This window comes from Gossypium hirsutum, chromosome D07 (assembly GCF_007990345.1).
Source record: "Gossypium hirsutum isolate 1008001.06 chromosome D07, Gossypium_hirsutum_v2.1, whole genome shotgun sequence".
Classification (NCBI taxonomy): Eukaryota; Viridiplantae; Streptophyta; class Magnoliopsida; order Malvales; family Malvaceae; genus Gossypium; species Gossypium hirsutum.
Window position 1 is genome coordinate 25,184,314 of NC_053443.1, and position 19,338 is coordinate 25,203,651.

Consider the following 19,338-nt stretch of genomic DNA (forward strand, 5'->3'; position numbering starts at 1 on the left):
TCATATTAATCATTAAGAAAACACAATGGAGACAATGAGATAAAATAGGATTGTATTGAATGAACGTATTTAACTCAAATGAATCAATGATATCATATGAGGGTAATACACACATGACGATGTCATTGGACAAAATAGTTGGATAAATTGTTTTTGTAAAGAGTATACAATAAGGAGTTCTCAATCATGGTACTTCTTGTGGACTAACTTCATGATTAAGTAATTGTGAATTATCGAAATGATGTTTCTGGGCATAATTGCAATCACTAGAGCCTAATTGTATATGTCCGATTGGTCCCTCCGCAAGCTTAACAAAAGCTTGATCGAACTGCATTTGAATCAGAAGAAAATTTTACGAGTTTGAGAATAATTTAATTGAGTTGATTTATTTGATGTGGAATTAAATTAGGTGGTCGTGAGAATTATTCAACTAGAGAATTTGATTAAAGAATTTTCTTGAAAAATTAATTTGGAAAATCTAAGTGATTTTTGGAAAAATTAATTTTGATCAAGTAAAATTAAATTAATCAAATCAATTAACTTAATATGATATTTTTGGAAATTAATTTTAAAGTCAGATAATTGGCCCAATGGGTAATTGAATTTGAAAATTAGACCTGAGATCATAAATTTGGCCTAGGAGCCCAAAACCGATATCAAGACTCAAAAACTAGTCGAATCGGGCCTGGTATGTGAAATCAGGTCAACGGTCTAACCGATGGCTAGACTGGATTAGTCAGCTCGTTATTGACTCGAACCGAACCAAAAGTAGCCGGGTTGGCTCATGGTGCCGTAAGAGTGTCGCACCTGCATCATCAGGCACGGCGGTATCGGTGGTTGCAGCAACGGTGTCCCAGTGGCTAGCGGCAATTGGTTATTGGTGGTTGAGCAGTGGAAGAGTTACACTCCTATTGGGACTCTACTTGAGAATTTGATTTCAGATTAATTATTCCAAAAATAATATTATTTTAATATTTTAATATTAAATTTAATTTAATACTTATCTTAAGTATATTTTATTGATTTAATATTAAAGTGATTATCTTAATATTAAATTTAATTTAATGTTTATCTTGTAGATAAACATTCTATTCTTTTAATAAGATTTAATATTAAATTTAATCTTATATTTATTAATATGAATATTATATTAATTTAATATTAAAGTGGTTAAAGTTTAATCATAGTTGAACTCTCTAAACTCTCCATATATAAAGAGAGTCTTGAGTCATTATTTACAAACACTTGGATTCAAAAGAAAGTTGTAGAGAGAAAATTATCTAAAGAGATTATTTCAGAAAATTTCTAGAGATATTTTTTTGATTTACAACTTGACCTAAAAGTTTAGAGGAATTACAAAATTACCCCACTGGTAAGTTTTGTGAAATTTTTTTTGATTCAAAGCGAGCCCATACTCGGCAGATGTGAGCTTCAGGATAGCGGAGAAGACTACTCGGTCCAATCGCTCATCCTAGATGAATCGAAAATGTTCAATTATGATTAATTGTTTATTAATTTAGATATCACAACCAATATCTTGTTTTGGAAAAAATTTAAAAACTTTGGTTTTTACTTAAATTTATTTTTCGCTGCGTTTTTCAAACCCATTTTTCCAACAGTTTACTCAGGGACGTAAAAATTGTAGCTCGTACCATGCCCATGACTGAATAAGGAGTATGCAACCACAAATTTTAATTTTTTGTAGTTGCGTCGCCCGACACATCTCTCTGTACAATGTCGCCAACACAACTGATTCACAACTAAGTCCCCTCGCTTCTTTCAAGTTGACGAGTTATAGTAACCACCTTAAATGTACCAAAAATTGGAATTTATTAGACATTAAGAGACTTCTAATTAACTTCAGGATGAATATTCGGGAGTATTGTTCTCTTTCAACGGCACTCGCGGAGTTTTCGATATAATTGAAATTTTCTTCCAACCATTTCATCTTTATCTGACTACCAAAAAACTTATTTGACACCTTGCATAATAGTTGCTCACAAATTGCGCTCCAATCGCCAACGCCCAATGCCCCCATAACGGTTAACCCATCCACAGTAAACCGAGTTGTAAAGCTACGTCCTCGAGTGTAATTGTACACTCACTGCATGGAAGATGAAATATGTGTGTCTCGGGTCTCCATCTTTCTACCCAAATGCTGATAAGTGCGGGACCCAATTTAGTCCCTCCGAACATACGTGACACGTGCACAAATCTCGCCTCTTGCAAGTGTTGTTCAATAATACGCAATGCCCTCGCAATTACATTGTGTATGTATGTCTCTAAAATCTGATCTTCGATTTGATTATATAAATATAAAAAAATATAAATTTAATAATGTTAACAACTTAATAATGAACTTAATTAAAATTACAAAATTTAATAATATTTTCTTACCATTTGCAATGGGATGACGGAAATGTGTTTGTCATCCAAACGAATAAGCGGAACTATCATTATAAAAATCAATTAAAAACAAAGAAATTAAGAAATATAAAATTAAAACAATAATATTTTGAGAGAAAATGAATGAAAAATTGAGAACTAAATAGTTGAGAGAATAAATAAATTGAGAGAATTAGGAGAATGAGATTTGAATGCAAAATAAAGAAAATGACTTGAGTTTATATAGCAAATAAACTAGCTATTTTTAGCCATGGGAAAAAATTTTGTCGTTGAATTTTTTGACCATTAGGAGAAGTTACAATTGGACGAAAAAGCGTCCTGCTAGAAACTTTTCTATTTCACTCTCTAGAATTAGACTATTTCCCCCTCTAGAATTAGACTATTTCCCTAAATATCGAAAAAAAACCAACATATTTCCCCCAGTATCTTCCAAAATTGTCATATATTGCTAACTTACCCTTAAGTTTTCAAAAAGAGCCAAATTGCATTTTTAACGAAAATGCTAACTAAAACATTTATATTTTAACGATGTTGGCGTGACATTCCATATATAATTTATGCTAACATGACACTATTTGTCTTATATGTCATGCCAACAAATAATTTAAAATTATAAAAACATTCAAAAAATAAAAATTTCAAATTTTAAAAATATAAAAGGTTAATAAAAATTAAAAAAATAGAATGAAGTACATGTGAGTTTCTATACAAGCTTCTATATTTAAAAATTTAATGTCTTAGTGTTTCCATTAAAAAAACAGTTCAACTATTTTTTAAAAGTTTGATAGTCAAGTTCGACTCTTTTTAAAAAGTTGGGATGGTCAAATTTAGTTCAAAAAAATAATAATAGCTAAATTGACCAAATATATCAACATTAATGGCTAAACTTAACGCATGAAATGTTATTAAAAAAATGAAACTATCGTCATAAATTATGGAAAAATTACTTAATACATCAAACGTGAAAATGTTTTTAAAGTAATTAATAAAACTTGCAAAAAAATTACTTAATACATAAAATACTACTTAAAACATGAAAATATTTTAAAAGTAATTAATAAAACTTGAAAAAATTACTTAATACATAAAATATTACTTCAAAAAAATGTTTTTAAGAAATTAATTCATTTAAAATGGAAGAAGTACTTAATTAATTTAAAATGAGCTAGTATTTGGTACACTGACAATATATTTTTTATTCCACAAACAATCTTAAAAAATTGTCATGTGTCTATTCTTTTTAAAATATTTAATCTTTTTAATATTTTGTAAGACACTTATCAACCTCTAACTCTACTCCTGAGTCTTAAAAACTTCACCGGTAATATATATTAATATATGAAGTAATTGAAGAGATTAATTATTTGGATATAACCCTCCTACTAATGTAACCTTTAAGAATTGAAATTGAATTATTTCTTTAAAAGTATTAGGATGGATTTGGATAGATGATGTGTTTACTTGCTACTAATGTAAAAATAATAGTCACGATGAAATTAAATATTATAACGATACTATAATATAAAAAAATTTAAAAATCATTGATTAAAATAAAATCTTAAAAAAGAAGAAGCAATGAACGGTGTTGAATCTTTGTCCGGTGATCGGATTGGCGAGGGAGAGGATTCTATCATTGATCGTAACACCAAAAAAGTTCAATTTAAGGATGGAGGTGATGGCTCTTTGGCGAATATGGTGGTTGACTTGGCTTCGGTAAGCGGAGTTTCATGGAAAGACAAACTTTTGGGAGGATCGATTTCTAACTCTCTTGGTGGTGCCACTAATCTTGACTTAGTGTTTGAGGATGGTGATATCCTTAGATCCAACATTAATGGTATTCCTGCCATTGACATCTCGGATCGCATTAACAAAATTCTAGTAAAAGAAATGGAGTCCATTGTGGTGGTCAAGTTGCTAGGGTGCAATATAGGTTATGGGGTTTTGCATAATCGTATTACTAGTCTTTGGAAGCCTATTCAATCCTTTCGCCTAATGGACGTGGAAAATGGATATTATCTAGTTCGGTTCTAGAGTAGGGTCGATTATTATGTGGCATTGACATAAGGTCTTAGATAGTGTTTGGACACTATCTCATAGTCCAACCGTGGACAGTGGATTTTGACTTGTCAAGACCATTCCCTTGTGATGTGTTGGCTTGGATCTATTTTTTGGGCCTGCCGGGGTTCCTGTACCAAAAGAAGATTTTAGAGGAGATTGCAAGCTTGGTTGGTAAAGTGGTTAAACTTGATATTAAAACAAATAGTGGGTAAAGGGGACAATTCGCCCGAATGGTTGTTTTTGTCGATCTAGAGAAACCTCTTACCTCACAAGTATTGATCAACGGCCGATTACAACGCGTGGAGTTCGAGGCGTTACCTGAGATATGTTTCTCATATGGTAAATATGGCTATCTTAAGAGTTTGTGTATTTCTTCTTTGACAGATCGGAACAGTCACGGCGGTGAAGAGAATTCTAAGAGCTCCTTGAGTAGTGGAACAACTCCAGTGAAGAAAATGGATGTTCTACTGAAGACGGGCGAAGCCTTCGACTCGTGGATGGTGGTTGAGCGTAAATTTAGGCGCAAATAGGAAATGATTCGTGGATAAAAAGTAAAAATTTCAGAAGGAAATTTGGTAGGTTCTAGATTTGAAACTCTATCTTCTATGGATACAGAAGCCCTAACGTTAGGTATGGAGGTGCCTTCTAAGGATTTAGGTAAGGTTAGGTTTACTTAAGGTGATTTCATTAAAAATCTGAAAGGCAAAGGGCTTGAAAAGGTGAATAGGTCGATGGCTGTGGATAAGATGGGTGAAGAAATGTTGGGCCATGATGATGATATTGGGTCAGGCAAAAAATCTGGCCTTTAGAGGTTAATAGTGTGGGGTCTCATCGCGGGTTGGAGGCTTGGCGCCCGAAGGTTCTGAGTGACTTCCGGCATTGAGCCTTCCATATGAGTGTTCTAGGCCTCAGCAAATAGTGGGCTTTCAGTTGGAATGCCTTGGATTACAGCAGGCTGAGGGCCAGATCTCTAATTTGCGGGCCAGATCTCTAATTTATTAGGTTTGGGCTTAAATAGTGTAGCAGGTTTTGAGCATAAGGACCCAACAGTTTCTATTTCACTTTCCAATGATAAGGCTATCTCTTTACATATTAATCCCACTTTTGTAAAACATCCTGAGGTAAAAGTAGGCCTAATTTCTAATGTTTTTGACCCTAAAAAGCATACTGCTGTTACTTTTCAAGAGAATTTGGATAATAAATCCAAGTCAAAGGTGCGTGTGAATCCTTTGAGTATTCCTAAAGGGCATGACATAGTGTTGAAAGTAAGAAAAAGAATGGACATAGTGGGAAATCTTTATTTAAATCTATCCGTGGGCGTGGGGGGAAATTCAAACCTGCCAGTAGTTCACGAGTCTCTCTCTCAAAAGCCATGGATTCTATGGTAGAGCTTATTAGTGTGCAAACTGAAATTTTTCAGATAACCCAGATGTCAAATATGGCTGTGTCTAAGTTTCTGATATCTTTTAAGAGGTTAGTCTTTCTTATCATATTTATTTTATTTATGAATTTTACTATATTTTCTTAGAATTTTCAAGGATGTGCAAGTTCTAAATTTATTAGAGTATTCTAGGAATATAATCGAGAGCATCAACCAGATTTGATCAGTCTTTTAGAAACTAGGGTCAGTGGTGATAAAGTTGATTTGGTTATTGCTAAGCTCGGTTTTCAAAATTCTCATCATGTGGAAGCAGTCAGTTTTTCAGGTGGTATTTGGATTGGGTAGAGGGATTTAATTAGTGTGGAGGTTCTCCAAAGTTATCCCCAATTTGTCTTAGCTAAAGTTACTGATAGCTCCTTTCGGTAGACTTTTTCTAGTTTCCTTTATGTATGATAGTCCTAATAGTCAGAAAAGGAGACACTTATAGGAGGCACTACAAAGTTCTATTCCGTTGGATGGATCCCCGTGGGTGGCGATTGGTGACTTTAATGCCATCATTTCCTCTAGTGAGAAAAAAAGAGGGCGAGTTATAGGAAAAATGTGTTCGTTCTTTGGTAATTTTTTAGATTTCGCTTAGTTACAATATTTAGGTTTTCGGGGGTCGCAGTTAAATTGGCAAAGAGGGAGGATTGTTGAGCGCTTGGATAGGGCCATTTGCAATATTACTTGGAACACGAACTTTCTAAATTCAATGGTAACCCATTTACCACGACTCAATTCTAATCACAGACCTCTAAAATTGTCTCTTATGCCTGAAGTCCATTCCTTAAGAAGACGCCCGTTCAAATTTTTAGCAAGTTGGATTGAACACTCATCTTTTTCGAATTTTGTTAAAGAGAACTAGAAGGTGTCTGCTAGCATGTTGTCTCTGGATTCTAAGTTTACTGATCAAGTTAAGAAATGGAACAAAGAAGTTTATGGTCATATCTTTGCTCGTTAAAAGCTCCTGTCTCGTAAACTGGAAAATATTGAGATTGAACGTGATAGAACTAACTAGGAGTTTCTTAAGCAAGTCGAGATGGATGTGAGAGAGGAATTGGAGAATGTGCTACATCATGAAAAGGTCATTTGGTGGCAAAAAGCGCGTTGTGATTGGTTGGTTTTAGGGGACTGCAACACAAATTTTTTTCACTCGCACACTTTGAGGAGACGTAAATAAAATAGAATTACTGCTTTGAAAAATGGCTTGGGCGAGTGGATTATGGATGATGATCAACTGAAGCTTAAAGCGGTTAATTTTTACTGTAATTTGTATGGCGAGTATCCTAGGCCAATAAGATATTTTCCATCTATTGCTTTTCCATGCCTTAAAGATGAGGATTTTAATATCTTTAATAGACGGGTGTCGGATGAAGAAATTAATGCCGCTCTTTTTGATATGGCACTCTTGAAGACTTCAGGGAGTGACGGATATCATGCCTGGTTCTATCAAAGTCAGTGGGATCATGTTGGTAACTCGGTTTGTACGTAGGTTAATGAGGTCTTTGAAGGAAAAATCATTGATTTGGAGTTAAATAATTCTCTTGTTGTGCTTATCCCTAAAGTTCAGAATCCTGAAGATTTCTCTTAGTTCTGGCCAATTAGCTTTTGTTCCATTCTTTATAAGCTGGTCATGGAAATCATTGCTAATCGATTTAAAGTGGTCTTTCCAAGGCTTTTAGCTTCTGAGCAAGTTGGTTTTGTTGCAGACGAAACATCACTGATAACATTATCACTGTTCAAGAGGTTATTCATCCCATGAGAGGTACATAGAAAAACAAGAAATGGATGGCCATCAAAATTGACCTTGAGAAGGCTTATGATCAGGTACGGTGGGATTTCATTGATGCGTTGCTCCAAGCTGTAGGTATTCCTATTTTTTTTACGAAATGTTATTATGTCTACAATTTTTAGCTCTACTATGCAGGTATTGTAGAATGGTGTCCCAACTCAGAAATTTTAGCCAGTTAGGGGCGTTCGTCAGGGATGTCATTTATCTCATTATCTGTTTATTCTTTGCATGGAGTGGTTAGGTCATAATATCCGTAATGCTATTAATGTTGGTAGTTGGTCTCCTATTAGGTTGTCTCGAGGTGGCCCATCGTTATCTCATCTTTTTTTTGCTGATGACTTGATACTTTTTGGTCATGCTGATGATAATCAAGCTCGGGTAATTAAAAGTATTTTGGATGAGTTTTGTGACTATTCGGGGCATCAGATTAATTTACGAAAGACAAATATCTTTTTATCAAAAAGTGTAGACGACAACTTGGGGGCATATAAGTGGTTCCTTTGGTTTTTAAAGAGTTACAAATTTGGGATATTATCTTGGTGTACCACTTTTTCATGACAAGGTCATTAGCAGCACTTTGCGTTTCGTGGTGGAAATGGTGCGTAGTAAATTGTCTAGCTGGGATGCCAGTTAACTTTCTTTAGCTGGAAGGGTTACTTTGCGCAATATGTTTTTCTCTCGATTTCCAGTTATTTCATGCAGACAATGATGGTTCCCAAAGGTGTTTGCGATGAGATTGGGCGCATAGTTCAGAAATTTGTCTGGGGAGTTCATAACAACAGCTCAAAGACGGCCTTGGTTAGTTAGGATTCGGTGTGCCAACCTAAGTCTCACGGAGGTCGTGGTCTCAGATAGTTGAAAGATCGTAATACCTCATTCATGATGAAGGTTGGTTTTAACATCATTTCCAATACCAATGCCCTATGGATTCAGGTGCTTCGGTCAAAATATAGAGTCCTTAGTGGTTTACCAGAAGATTTATCAAGGAGTCGGTGTTTCTTTTTATGGAGATCCATTTCTAAGGTATAGCCCTTCATTCATGAGAACCTAATCTTGTCAGTTGGAGACAGAAATAGTATCAAATGCTGGCAAGACCCCTAGCTTCCAAATTGCAGTCCCTTATTAAATTTTATCCCTTCTTCTGCTATCCTTTTTCTAGATTGTTCCCTTAGTAGTATGGTTGCAGGTGATGACTCTTAGAACTTGGATCTTTTCAGGCTTTGGGTACCAGAGGAGATTATCAACAAAATAATAGGTGTACCATCGCCATATCCTTCGTCAAGTCCTGATAGAATTATTTAGGGAGCCACTTCGACGGGCTCTTTCTCTCTCAAAAGCACTTACGAGAAGGTTTGTGAAGGCACTTTTAATTTAAAAGAGTGGTTCTGGGAAATACCTTAAAATTTTCAAAGCCCTCATCGGATTCGTTTTTTCATCTGGTTGGCTCTAAAGCAACATCTCTTAAGAAACGTGGAAAGGGTAAGGCGAGGCTTTGAGAGTAGTAGAGCTTGTGGCCTTTGTGGACATGATTAGTATGTTTTGCATATACTTAGAAATTGTAATGCTGCCAGATGCATTTGGGATAACCTTATTCCACAGCAAGGTCTTTCTGATTTCTACACTAGATCTCTTCTCGACTGGATGAGGAACAATTTTCAGAGCCATTTTTCTTCCTCTTTGGATGGAATCGATTGGCCATGTCTCTTTGGGATTATCGTGTGGCATATCTGGAAGAATCAGAACTTGTTCATTTTCCAAGGCATTTCGTGGAGTGTTGATGAGATCATTAAAATCTCATATAGTTGGACGAAACGATATTCCTCTAATTCAATGATTTCATATCATAAAGCACGAAGTCATCTTCATAATTGGCCTTTACCTAATAGCTGGGTGAGTTTGAACACAGATGGTTCGGTTAGGTTTGACAAAGGTTTCGCAACAGATGGTGGCTGTATGAGAGATCATAATGGTGAATGAATCATTGGGTTCGCTAAATATTTAGGTAATTGCACCATTTTGGAGGCAGAGCTTTGGGGAATACTGGATGGGTTGAACCTTATTTTGGATAGACATTTTGAGAGAATCCTAATCCAACTTGATAGTATTGAAGCTATTAATGTAATGCTAGAAGATTCTTCAGGGAACTCTAAATTTGCCTTAGTCAGGAAAATTCATCATATTCTGAAGAGAGTGAAGCAGTGGAAAATTCAGTATATTCCCAGAAAAGAAAACTTAATTGCTGATAGTCTAGCTAAATCAGTTCGTACTAGGAGGCTAGGCTTAAGATTGTTTAAAGATCTTTGTTTGAGAGTCTAAGTTTATTAGCTTTGTATCTTTTTTTTTTTCAAAAAAAAAAAAAACTTTAACGTACTGCATATAAAAAACGACAGTAAGACGTAATAGTATGGGATGTTAGTGGCGTAAACACCATGTTTGTTAATATTTGTCTAAAAGCGTTTGCATGTTTTTAAAATGAGAAAGGGGAAAAAGGGAAATATATTAAAAGGAAGAAGTACGGGAAAAAGCTTGGGCTAGGTATAGTGAGTACGCCATCGCTCTGTTCCAGTTATCTCCAAATCCACCTCCAACAACCCCCTTCGCTCTCTCCTCATTTTCCATTGCTAGGGTTTTGCTCTCTTTGGGAGATTTTGATTTCATCTTTTTCTTTTTCCTTCTCAACAGAAAGGTGAGAATCCTTTCTTTCTTCTTTTCTTTTTTTCACCTATATGTAAGTTTTCTCCCTTCAAATATTCTCTCCCTTTCCCTTATACCCTAATATATATATGTTTTTTAATTTATTATTTTCTGAATTCTTAGAAATTTGGTTGCTTTATGGTGTATTCTTATTTACAATTTTGTGATTTGAAGTCAGTTTCCATTTTTTTTTAAAGTTATTTCTCGAACTTGTAGTTAAGCTCAATTGATTGGATTATTTGGTACTAATCATGATTCTGATTAGAATTGGCTGTTTTGAATAGGTTTTATGCATCAGAGAACTCTAAATACTGGTTGTAATAAACAAAATGTGATCGAACCCGTATAAAATTCTGTTTGTTTTACGGGAATTACTTCCCTAGCTTTGTCAGATTTAAGTTTGATGACAGTGTCATAGTTGGATTTGTCTTGTATATAGTTCAGTGAGTTCAATTGCTCAAAGGTTCTCTCTTGTAAATTTTGAACTTTATTCTTTGATTATAGGGTTGAAACTGAAAAGGGTACAATGTATTTTGGATACAATTGCGAAACATATTTTTGTGGGACTATAACCTGAAAATTTGACTTGCATGAATAAGAAACTTGGATTTTTGTCTAACCAACATGTTTGCATTGATGTTTTTCTCCTCCATAATATTTGGTCTGTTTAATCACATAAATATTACTATTTTCTTTTCATTTTTTTACAGCAATGTTTGGTTAACTGGAAAGAAAGTAGTACAAATGGGTACCAAATGGAACCTGAAAATTTTATTACTTCAAACATGACCTCTAACATTTTATTTATTTATTGAAGTGCTAAAGCAGAGGATGGAATTCTTGGCTGCATAGCTGCTTGACTCCTTTGTAGGAACTTAGACGAAAAAGATGAAAAATGGTGATGATTTCTTGAATTTCCTCCCTTGCGACTTGTCAATAAAGATACTTACTGCTTTAGAGGGTCCATCTGATCTTGTTCGCATCACTGCTGTTTCACGCAACTGGCGACGTTTTGGTGAGCTTAGATAATTTTTATATTCCTCCTCATTTAATATTAATATTTCTTTTTTCTTGTTAAATTGCTATAAAAACTCATGAGATCAAGACTGAATTTGAACTTTTTTCCATTTTGGTATAGTTCAAATGGAGCATAGCATCATCTGGATAATATTCTCAGGATGCAGTTTGGTAGTTGAGATTTCAATTTAGTTTTGTCATTTGGTCATTGCTTTTCTTGCCTCGTTTCTTGTTTCTCATTTATCTATCAAGGAATTTGTGCCTTTTTTAAGCAAAAAAGAAGAAAGAAAAAAAAAATTGTGTTTTGAAGTGAAATGGTTTTCAACAAAAATAATAGGTTATACTGTCTTTCTCTTTTCTTTTGGGGACTTTGGAAAGTAGCTGTAATTAATGGAAGTTGCATAGTGTTTCTTTGGCACTGAGCTAGTCATGGTTCAAATTAAAATGCATTCAAGCCTATCCCTCTTTCCTAGAGGGAAAAAGTAGAAGAGAAAGGAACAAAAGGAAGTGACTAAGTTCACCTGAAAAGCCTCGGAAATGGGGTAGAAATATAAGAAATTGTTGACACCAACGAAAGACACATTATTGTCATGGAGCCTGATGGGCTCTGCTCGTTTCCAGGTTATGTATAACATATGCAGAATGTGTTGCTTCTGTATGATTAGAAGATTGTGGATATTTTGTCCATTATATATCATTATAATTTCAGACTCCAACCTACTCTGCTTCTTTTAATTAGTTTTTCCAATCCAATGCACCAATGCATTGAACCAAAAAAAAAACAGAGAAATGCATTGATCCTTCTTCGTATTTCCTTTGATGTGACTCATTGTTCTTGTTTCATTATTACCAAAAAATTTGATACATAAACCTGTAGAATACTTTTTCTATTTATTCCTTTTTCTCGCTTCTGCATCTCTTTAGTCCTTGAGGACCACTGCTGATCTTGAATAAACTGCTTTATTTCCTATCTGGTCTTTTTTTTTCTTCTTTCTGATGTGGATTTGGTATACAACCATATCGTATTTAATATTCAAGTTCTGAAAAGCTAAAGCCTAAACTTGAACATTCTAAGAACTTGTTTCAGCATGTGTTGTGTTATTTAATGACATAATTTATATGTTCAAGATGATATCAATCTTGTTTTGCTGGTCTTTGATTGTCATGCATGATAGCTTGCAGTCATTGCTGACAAATTAGTTTTCAATGGTTTGCAGTGATTAGACATGGTCTATGTAAGCATCTGTCCCTCCAAATGTTTCCCCAATTATCTAGAGTTGATCGTGTCAACGAGCTAGGTGGCAGTACAAAAGGTCATGCTGGAGCTGGATCTAGCAATTTTATGGAGTGGGAAGCTTTGGAGAGGGAGCATAGAGCTTATGCCTTTTTAGCTCGATGTTGTTTGTCAACTACTGCTGGGGATTGCATCTCAGAAGCAATAATTGCTTCTAGCACTGATAATTATCCAGAGGAAAGCATATGTAATACTTTGGAACCAAGAGATAGGGTGGCTCGGACAGCTTCATACTGGTCTAGTAAAGGACAAAAGAATCCTGCCGTGCCTGAAACATTGACATATAGATTGATTGCTGATTTGTGTGTTGTTACAGAGATCAAGATAAGACCTTTCCAGGGTATTTGCTCCGATTGTCTAGCAACTTGTTTTTCCATTTTTTTATCCATCTGGTTTTTCTTAGCCTGAAAATTTTCTTATAAGATTTGTATTTTTGATCCAGCTTACTTCCAGTTTGGTTACCCTATATATTCAGCGAAGTCTGTGAGATTTCGCATGGGTCATATCAAGGATGCGGATGAGTCATGCCAGGATTCTGGTACTGACAGGTTTGCATGGACTTACACCTCACAAGAGTTTGAAATGGCTCAGGTTAGTTCAAGTAGCTGGGTTCCTTTTGCACTTATCTATTTGATTGATCTTTCTCTTTCATTACTACATCTGATCCAGTCATTCTGCCAGCATTCATTGCCCATACTGAATGAAATTAGTAATTATGTGTGATTCCGTTGTTGAAAATTGACTTGTATATATTCCATTGATCTTTTTCTATTTGTTACTACAAGAATATCAGATTTGGTCATTCTGTGAGCAACCATCAAAACTATATTCATTTGAAGTATAGTTGTAATTAAATATGATAGCAATGCATATGATCTACCAAAATGGCTCTTAACAGTATCATTTCTGTTTTCATTTGTTTCCATGTTCCAGGATGCGTTTTATTGAAGTTGGTTATTTTTTTCATTCATATAGTTTTGTAAGAACTTATACAAGAGCTCTGACAACATACAGTTTTTTACATAAACAGGAAAACCGCTTACAGACTTTCAAGCTTCCAGAGCCTATTCTTTGCATTGGTGGAATATTACAGATTGAGCTGTTGAGTAGGGTCCAGAGACAGGAAATAGATGGCTTGTTCTATATCTGGTACGGTCAAATGCACCCCTTCTCTACTCGTACATTGCAGTAGAGTTATGAGTATAGATTTGCCATAAATTTCAATCATAATATACATATCTAGGTATCTTTAGTTTTTCTATGACCATTTTGCCATGCCCCTCTAATAATGCAGTATGTGGGGCATCATTGCAGTGTGTCACATGTTCAAGTTGTGGGACGCCCATTATCTCCTGCTTTTAGTATTCAGATACTTGAACCTCCAGAAAAATTCGTGCTAGAGGTACAGAGTTATTCACTGCCAACTTTACCTGAGCAGATGAGCTCTATAACCAGTTTGCAGATGCGTGTGAGAGACTTGGAGCAGATTCTGAATTTACTGCAGGGAAATGGAGGTGAGGTGGAATATGGATATGAATGGGAAGTGGAATCAGACGAGGACGAGGAAGAATTTGACATGGAGTAACTTTCTGCTGTTCCTCCCCCCCCCCCCCGGGGGTCTGAACTAACCTTTCAAATGGAAGCTTGCTGGCAACTAAAGCGTGTAACCTTGTTCCGGATTAGCTTATTCTGGGTTCATGTGCTAGTGTTATATATCAAAGCCTTAGCCATTCAGAAATCGAATCTTGTTTTCTGCTAAATCGGGTATATGTTTATCCAAGTAATAAAATGTGTCACTAAATCGGGTATATGTTTATCCAAGTAATAAAATGTGTCAAACAGAGCACAGGATATATATATGAACTCTGCCTAAATTCATGAATGTGAAGAAATGATGGCAATGTATAATAGTATTATTTTTGTTGAAAGCCTGAAAGATATGCAACAACAGTGGTGCTATAAATAGGAAGTGTAATTTCAAGTTCACCCCCAAGTTGACGAATTCTTCAAACCTTGCACCGATATGAACTTAAATCCACAAGTTGAATTTATTTAGATGATGATGCTCAAGCTTGATGAGCAAAACAGGCTTCCCACTTCAGTTTACCTTGGACTTGGGTGGTGATGGAAGCAACTGCAACACACAGCACAACCTTGTCAGCCTCCGATCAGTCCAAAAACTTTTCACATTTGCTACATAAACAACAGAACTATAACCTAATGACGGGCTGTCCTATTTTTTTTATCCGTAAATAATATTTGAATTTAGGATCTGGTATGTCTTAATAACTTGATATAATTCCCAAGGTCACAACATTCATTCAATGATTAACTGTATCAGTAAGCTTCAATTCATAAGCTTGCATGATAGCTTGTATGCTATAACCTCTTAATTTCTTTACCTTTTCCTTAACCTTTAACCCTACATAATCAGTGATTTACGTATACATGCACTGAAAACATCCAACTGTCTACTAAGCAAAAAAGAAAAATAATAAAAAGAAGTCCAGTCTAAGACTACAAGCATAGAATCAAATACCTGATAACAGGAGATGAAAGATGTAGCGAATCCAAGAGCTCCTGTTACACGAGGGGTGACTTTCTTAGGTGCCAATTGAAGAAGGCCAACTGCTACCACTATATCCAGTCCTGCTTTAACAAGAGCTAGAGTCCTCTCATTTGATTTTTGGAGCTTGGCACAGTATTCCTCATTCTGTATAATCGGAAAGGGAGAAGACTGATTATAAGGACATTTGAGGAAAACGGCATATTAGAAACGTGCATGCTCTGAACATACCTTGTGCTTATCACTGTCCTTAAGATTCTTTTCCAACTTTTTCATTGATTTAGATAGCCTTCTGAGCTCCCCAAGCTGATAAAAAGATGGTATATGTCATAAATAAGTGGATACAGCTAATGAAACATGGTAAGTAAAAACAAGTTTGTAGGTAGAGACTCATTCTCAAATTGCTGAATGCTGAATAGCACAGCAACAAACCTCAACCAAGGTGGTACAGATTGAAGAACCCATCCAACAGAAAAGAGAAATTCGTCCAATGAGCTCAGTTCTTTCTTTGTTCTGTAAATGGCTTCCTTCAAGTTAACATTTGTAAACCAAGACTAACAAACTAAATAGAATAGAAAAAATGACGTGCATAACATATAGCATACCTTATAGATACCTGTTCTGCCAAGCCAGACAATTTGATCGAGAAACAAGAAAGTTGACAACAGTGCATTTTTGGACTGAAACAAGCATTACATTAACCCAAAAGCAGCATTAATTAAGTTGAGAGGTACAGAAAATTGGAAGTTTATCACACCTTTCCCAGCAGAGCAAGTGGAAGGGGAGTTCCTCGAGGAACTGGGCTAATAAGACCATGCAAATCATTGACAAACTGCAAATTCACAATTTAAAACAATAACCAAGTTACAATAATAATAAATAGTGTAAGAATTTAAGTTTGATACCAGATGCATTTTGTAGTAAAAAGTATAAATTTTATATGTTATGAGAAGTGTTCATTCAACCAAGCGTTAACTACTAAGTTGGAGTGTACTACTTTCACCCATAAAACAAAAAGGAAAAGATTATCAAATAAATACCCTTGTACAACATGCACCAACTTGTCATTTTTAGTATTAGGCATAGTGAGAGAACCTTAAAAAGACGGAAAACTTTCCGAGCCAAGCTGGTTGACTTGTCAACATTTTGGGCTGTGCCAGGTTGCCCATTACTTAAGAATTTCGAACCATATTGTATAGCCCTGCATATCTTATCCCTTGCTTCAGCCTTATTCAAATACAAAACTATAAGAGCAAGTTCTGCTCTAGTTGCGTCCAGCGTACTCATCTTTTATCTAAAAGACACCTGAAAAAGTCACAATAATTATATTTTCACATGAGCTTACACAGATCGAATGTAAAGAGCTAATCGAAGACAACATTATCAGCCAGTTTAAGCAAGCTACTAATAATGAAGAGGAGCTTCTACTTTCAATGAAAGACAAAGTACACGTCAAAAACTCGAACCCATCATTCTTTTGTGTGTGTGTAAACTTCATCATTACCAAGTATGTTGTTGCTTAAACAATCAAGGTCTAAGCAAATGGCTTGATCATCCTATAAACAAATTCGCAATCCCTAAATAGAATGCAGGCTCTAACAGCTTAAAGCCATGAAACTCAAAACAGAATATCCAAAAGCAAATTACCATTTGGTTTGATATCATTCAGTGAACTCCATAAAATATAAAGCACTACAAAGCATCAATTTCTTCTAACAATTTGGCTGTGCTGTCTGATGTTTATTCGCTTGCAAAAGATGATATAAGGAAGCTTTTAGCTTTAAATCTTTAACAAATAATATGCAAACACACACAGACACATAATCAGCTGAGTCTAGTACCTAAGGTTTAGCTTAGTTTTAGAATTCTCTCATAAAATACTCACAATAACGACAACCCAATCTAATTTAACACTTGCCCACTTCCCTGTCAACCAAGCAGACCATATCACCAAGACAAAGGGGAAAGTAAAAAAAAGAAAAGAAGTAGAAATTCACAAATGAATCCAAATCACCCATATTGAAAACCCCTGAATAAACCAACAAATCAAACAAGATAACAATAACCATAGAACATGGAAACAAACATTTCTTACAAGTAGTAACTAAAAGCATAAGAATAGTAGCAGAAGATAAAGGCATCTCAAAAACACAGGAATGAATCAAACAACAAGGTTTTGGTGAATTATAGTAAAAGTACCCAGATACAAGGAAAAGAGAGAATGGTAGCGAAGGAAGTGGCGGATGATTTGGCCTCGAAATCCACGAACTTTTTACCTTTCCTTTAAAAGGGAAGGGAGGTCTCAGTCTCTCTCACTCTTTGTGTCCTTTTTTAGTGTTCTCTATCTCTATGATAGAGGCATGTTTGGTCCAATCTTTTCCAAACCAAACCCCCGCTTTCTTCATTCCAATGTTTTGAGTTATGAACCGTTGGATTATGATCCTTGAAGACCCCATTGAATTTACGGCAAACACTGGTAATCACGCAACTCAAGAAATACGGCCTTATCCACATTCTTAGATTCTTGACTTTGGAGTTTGTTCTAAGAGAAGGAAAGGGTCCAATCCCATTGCCAATTGCTTAGCTGCAAAACTTGTTCACTTTGGTTTTTTTTATAACCATATTCCAATTCAAGTCCCAATCTAACAAAATTTCTTGATTCAACAATTTTTTTTTCCGAAGCATTATAATAAGGATTTCTTGATTATAAACAAAATTCTCTTCGATTGATTTTTGTTGAGTATTTATGTATCCTTTAGGAGGATGGAGCTACGCATTTATATAATATAATTATTAATCATTGATGTAATATGTAAGTAGGCTTTATGTTTGTCAACACGTATTTTACTCTAAATTTAATATGTATTTATACAGTCTCATGTGCGATCTCGTAGATGGGGTGTAAATGCCCTTTCTACAAACACTCAATGTCATGCGTGCTCGATATGTGAACCACTTAGAATCCAATTTAAATCCATTCCGATTATGGATCAATAATAGTAAATATCATACCAATTTTTTATTCAAATGTCATTTAAACTCGAGGATTGCTTTTTCTTATGGCCTATTTGAAAATAAGTTATTAGAAGAAATCTAAGCTCAATTTTATAAGAGATAAATTTTAGATTTTAAAATTTAAAAGTTGATTTAAAGTTTAGAATTTTTAAAAATCAATATTCATAAAATAAAATAAAAAAGTGTTTCGAAGTATCATTTTAAATTTATTGATATATAATATAAGTTGATTAATTAATTTCAGTAACTTAATTTAATTATTACAAGAGTTAAATGTTGAAGTGGGGTAGTGACCTATCAATACGATGCTCCTCAATGGTTGCAATTATGAGCATTTGCTTGTAGTTTTGAGTTCCCAAAACCCATCTAATTAGCTTCTTCTTTCTTCTTTCATTACTATATTTTAATTTTGAGATATTAAGTTTATGTATTCTTTTATTTATTTTAAAATCTTAGTCTCTCTATTAAATTTTGTCATTAAAATTAACAATGTCAAAGGTAAAATAATTTTTTAATCCTCAATATTTTTTTTTATATTTTAATTAAAAACATAAAAAATTAAAAACTCTTTGAAATTTAAAAAATACAAAATACAAAAGATTATAAAAATATAAAGAAAAATTCTAAAATTCTAAATGGACCAGACCGACTAGTCGAATCAAGAATCGATTGAGGTATCGATTCAATGCAAGTTAAAAAACCAGCTAACGCGAATCGGTACGGACTGGTTAAATTGAGCTAAAAATCAATTGAATCAATTTTAAATTGGTCAGACCAATTGGTTCCCAAAACAACCGGTTCAAAATAAATAAGTTATTAAAAATATTTAAAAAATTATAAAAATCGGTTCACTTACTTGTTCAATTGGTTTTTTAGCTCAACCTATACCAGTTTTTTACGTTTCACTAGACCATATCTCAATTGATTTTTTATTCAATCGGTTTGGTCCAATTTAAATAACATTAAATTTTATAATTTTTTAATATTTTAAAAACTAATTTTATTTTTTATTTTCAAATTTTAAAGTGTTTTATTTTTTTTTCATATTTTTATTTTTTTAAAATAATATTTTTTTT

General features: G+C 34.4%; 2 protein-coding genes and 1 long non-coding RNA gene across 9 annotated transcripts; 1 reads left to right on the forward strand and 2 right to left on the reverse strand.

Annotated features, from left to right (window-relative positions):
• Positions 1-1,166: 1,166 nt before the first annotated feature.
• LOC121219461 (uncharacterized) lies at positions 1,167-2,560 on the reverse strand. Its single transcript, XR_005916241.1, has 2 exons — positions 2,398-2,560; positions 1,167-2,289 (listed from the first exon to the last, which is right to left on the reverse strand). It is a non-coding gene; the product is annotated as an uncharacterized lncRNA (long non-coding RNA).
• A 7,525-nt stretch (positions 2,561-10,085) lies between these two features.
• LOC107951646 (F-box protein At4g00755) lies at positions 10,086-14,609 on the forward strand. 4 transcript variants are annotated; one of them, XM_016886768.2, is made up of 6 exons: positions 10,086-10,362; positions 11,188-11,385; positions 12,605-13,021; positions 13,124-13,272; positions 13,712-13,830; positions 13,996-14,609. In XM_016886768.2, exons 2-6 carry the CDS (start codon positions 11,259-11,261, stop codon positions 14,264-14,266), a joined length of 1,083 nt encoding a protein of 360 aa, XP_016742257.1. In that variant the 5' UTR covers positions 10,086-10,362; positions 11,188-11,258; the 3' UTR covers positions 14,267-14,609. The 4 variants fall into 4 exon arrangements, with proteins under 4 accessions (XP_016742257.1, XP_040953603.1, XP_040953602.1 ...); XM_041097669.1 differs by having other exon boundaries at positions 10,088-10,404; positions 13,976-14,609; XM_041097668.1 differs by having other exon boundaries at positions 10,088-10,404.
• Positions 14,473-17,997, reverse strand: LOC107951647 (peroxisomal membrane protein 11C). Of its 4 annotated transcripts, none has more exons than XM_016886770.2 (8): positions 17,447-17,997; positions 16,343-16,552; positions 16,005-16,079; positions 15,853-15,927; positions 15,680-15,760; positions 15,479-15,553; positions 15,221-15,394; positions 14,473-14,815 (listed from the first exon to the last, which is right to left on the reverse strand). In XM_016886770.2, exons 2-8 carry the CDS (start codon positions 16,532-16,534, stop codon positions 14,780-14,782), a joined length of 708 nt encoding a protein of 235 aa, XP_016742259.1. In that variant the 5' UTR covers positions 16,535-16,552; positions 17,447-17,997; the 3' UTR covers positions 14,473-14,779. The 4 variants fall into 4 exon arrangements, with proteins under 4 accessions (XP_016742259.1, XP_040953604.1, XP_016742260.1 ...); XM_041097670.1 differs by having other exon boundaries at positions 17,524-17,828; XM_016886771.2 differs by having other exon boundaries at positions 17,343-17,817.
• Between the last annotated feature and the right edge of the window lie 1,341 nt (positions 17,998-19,338).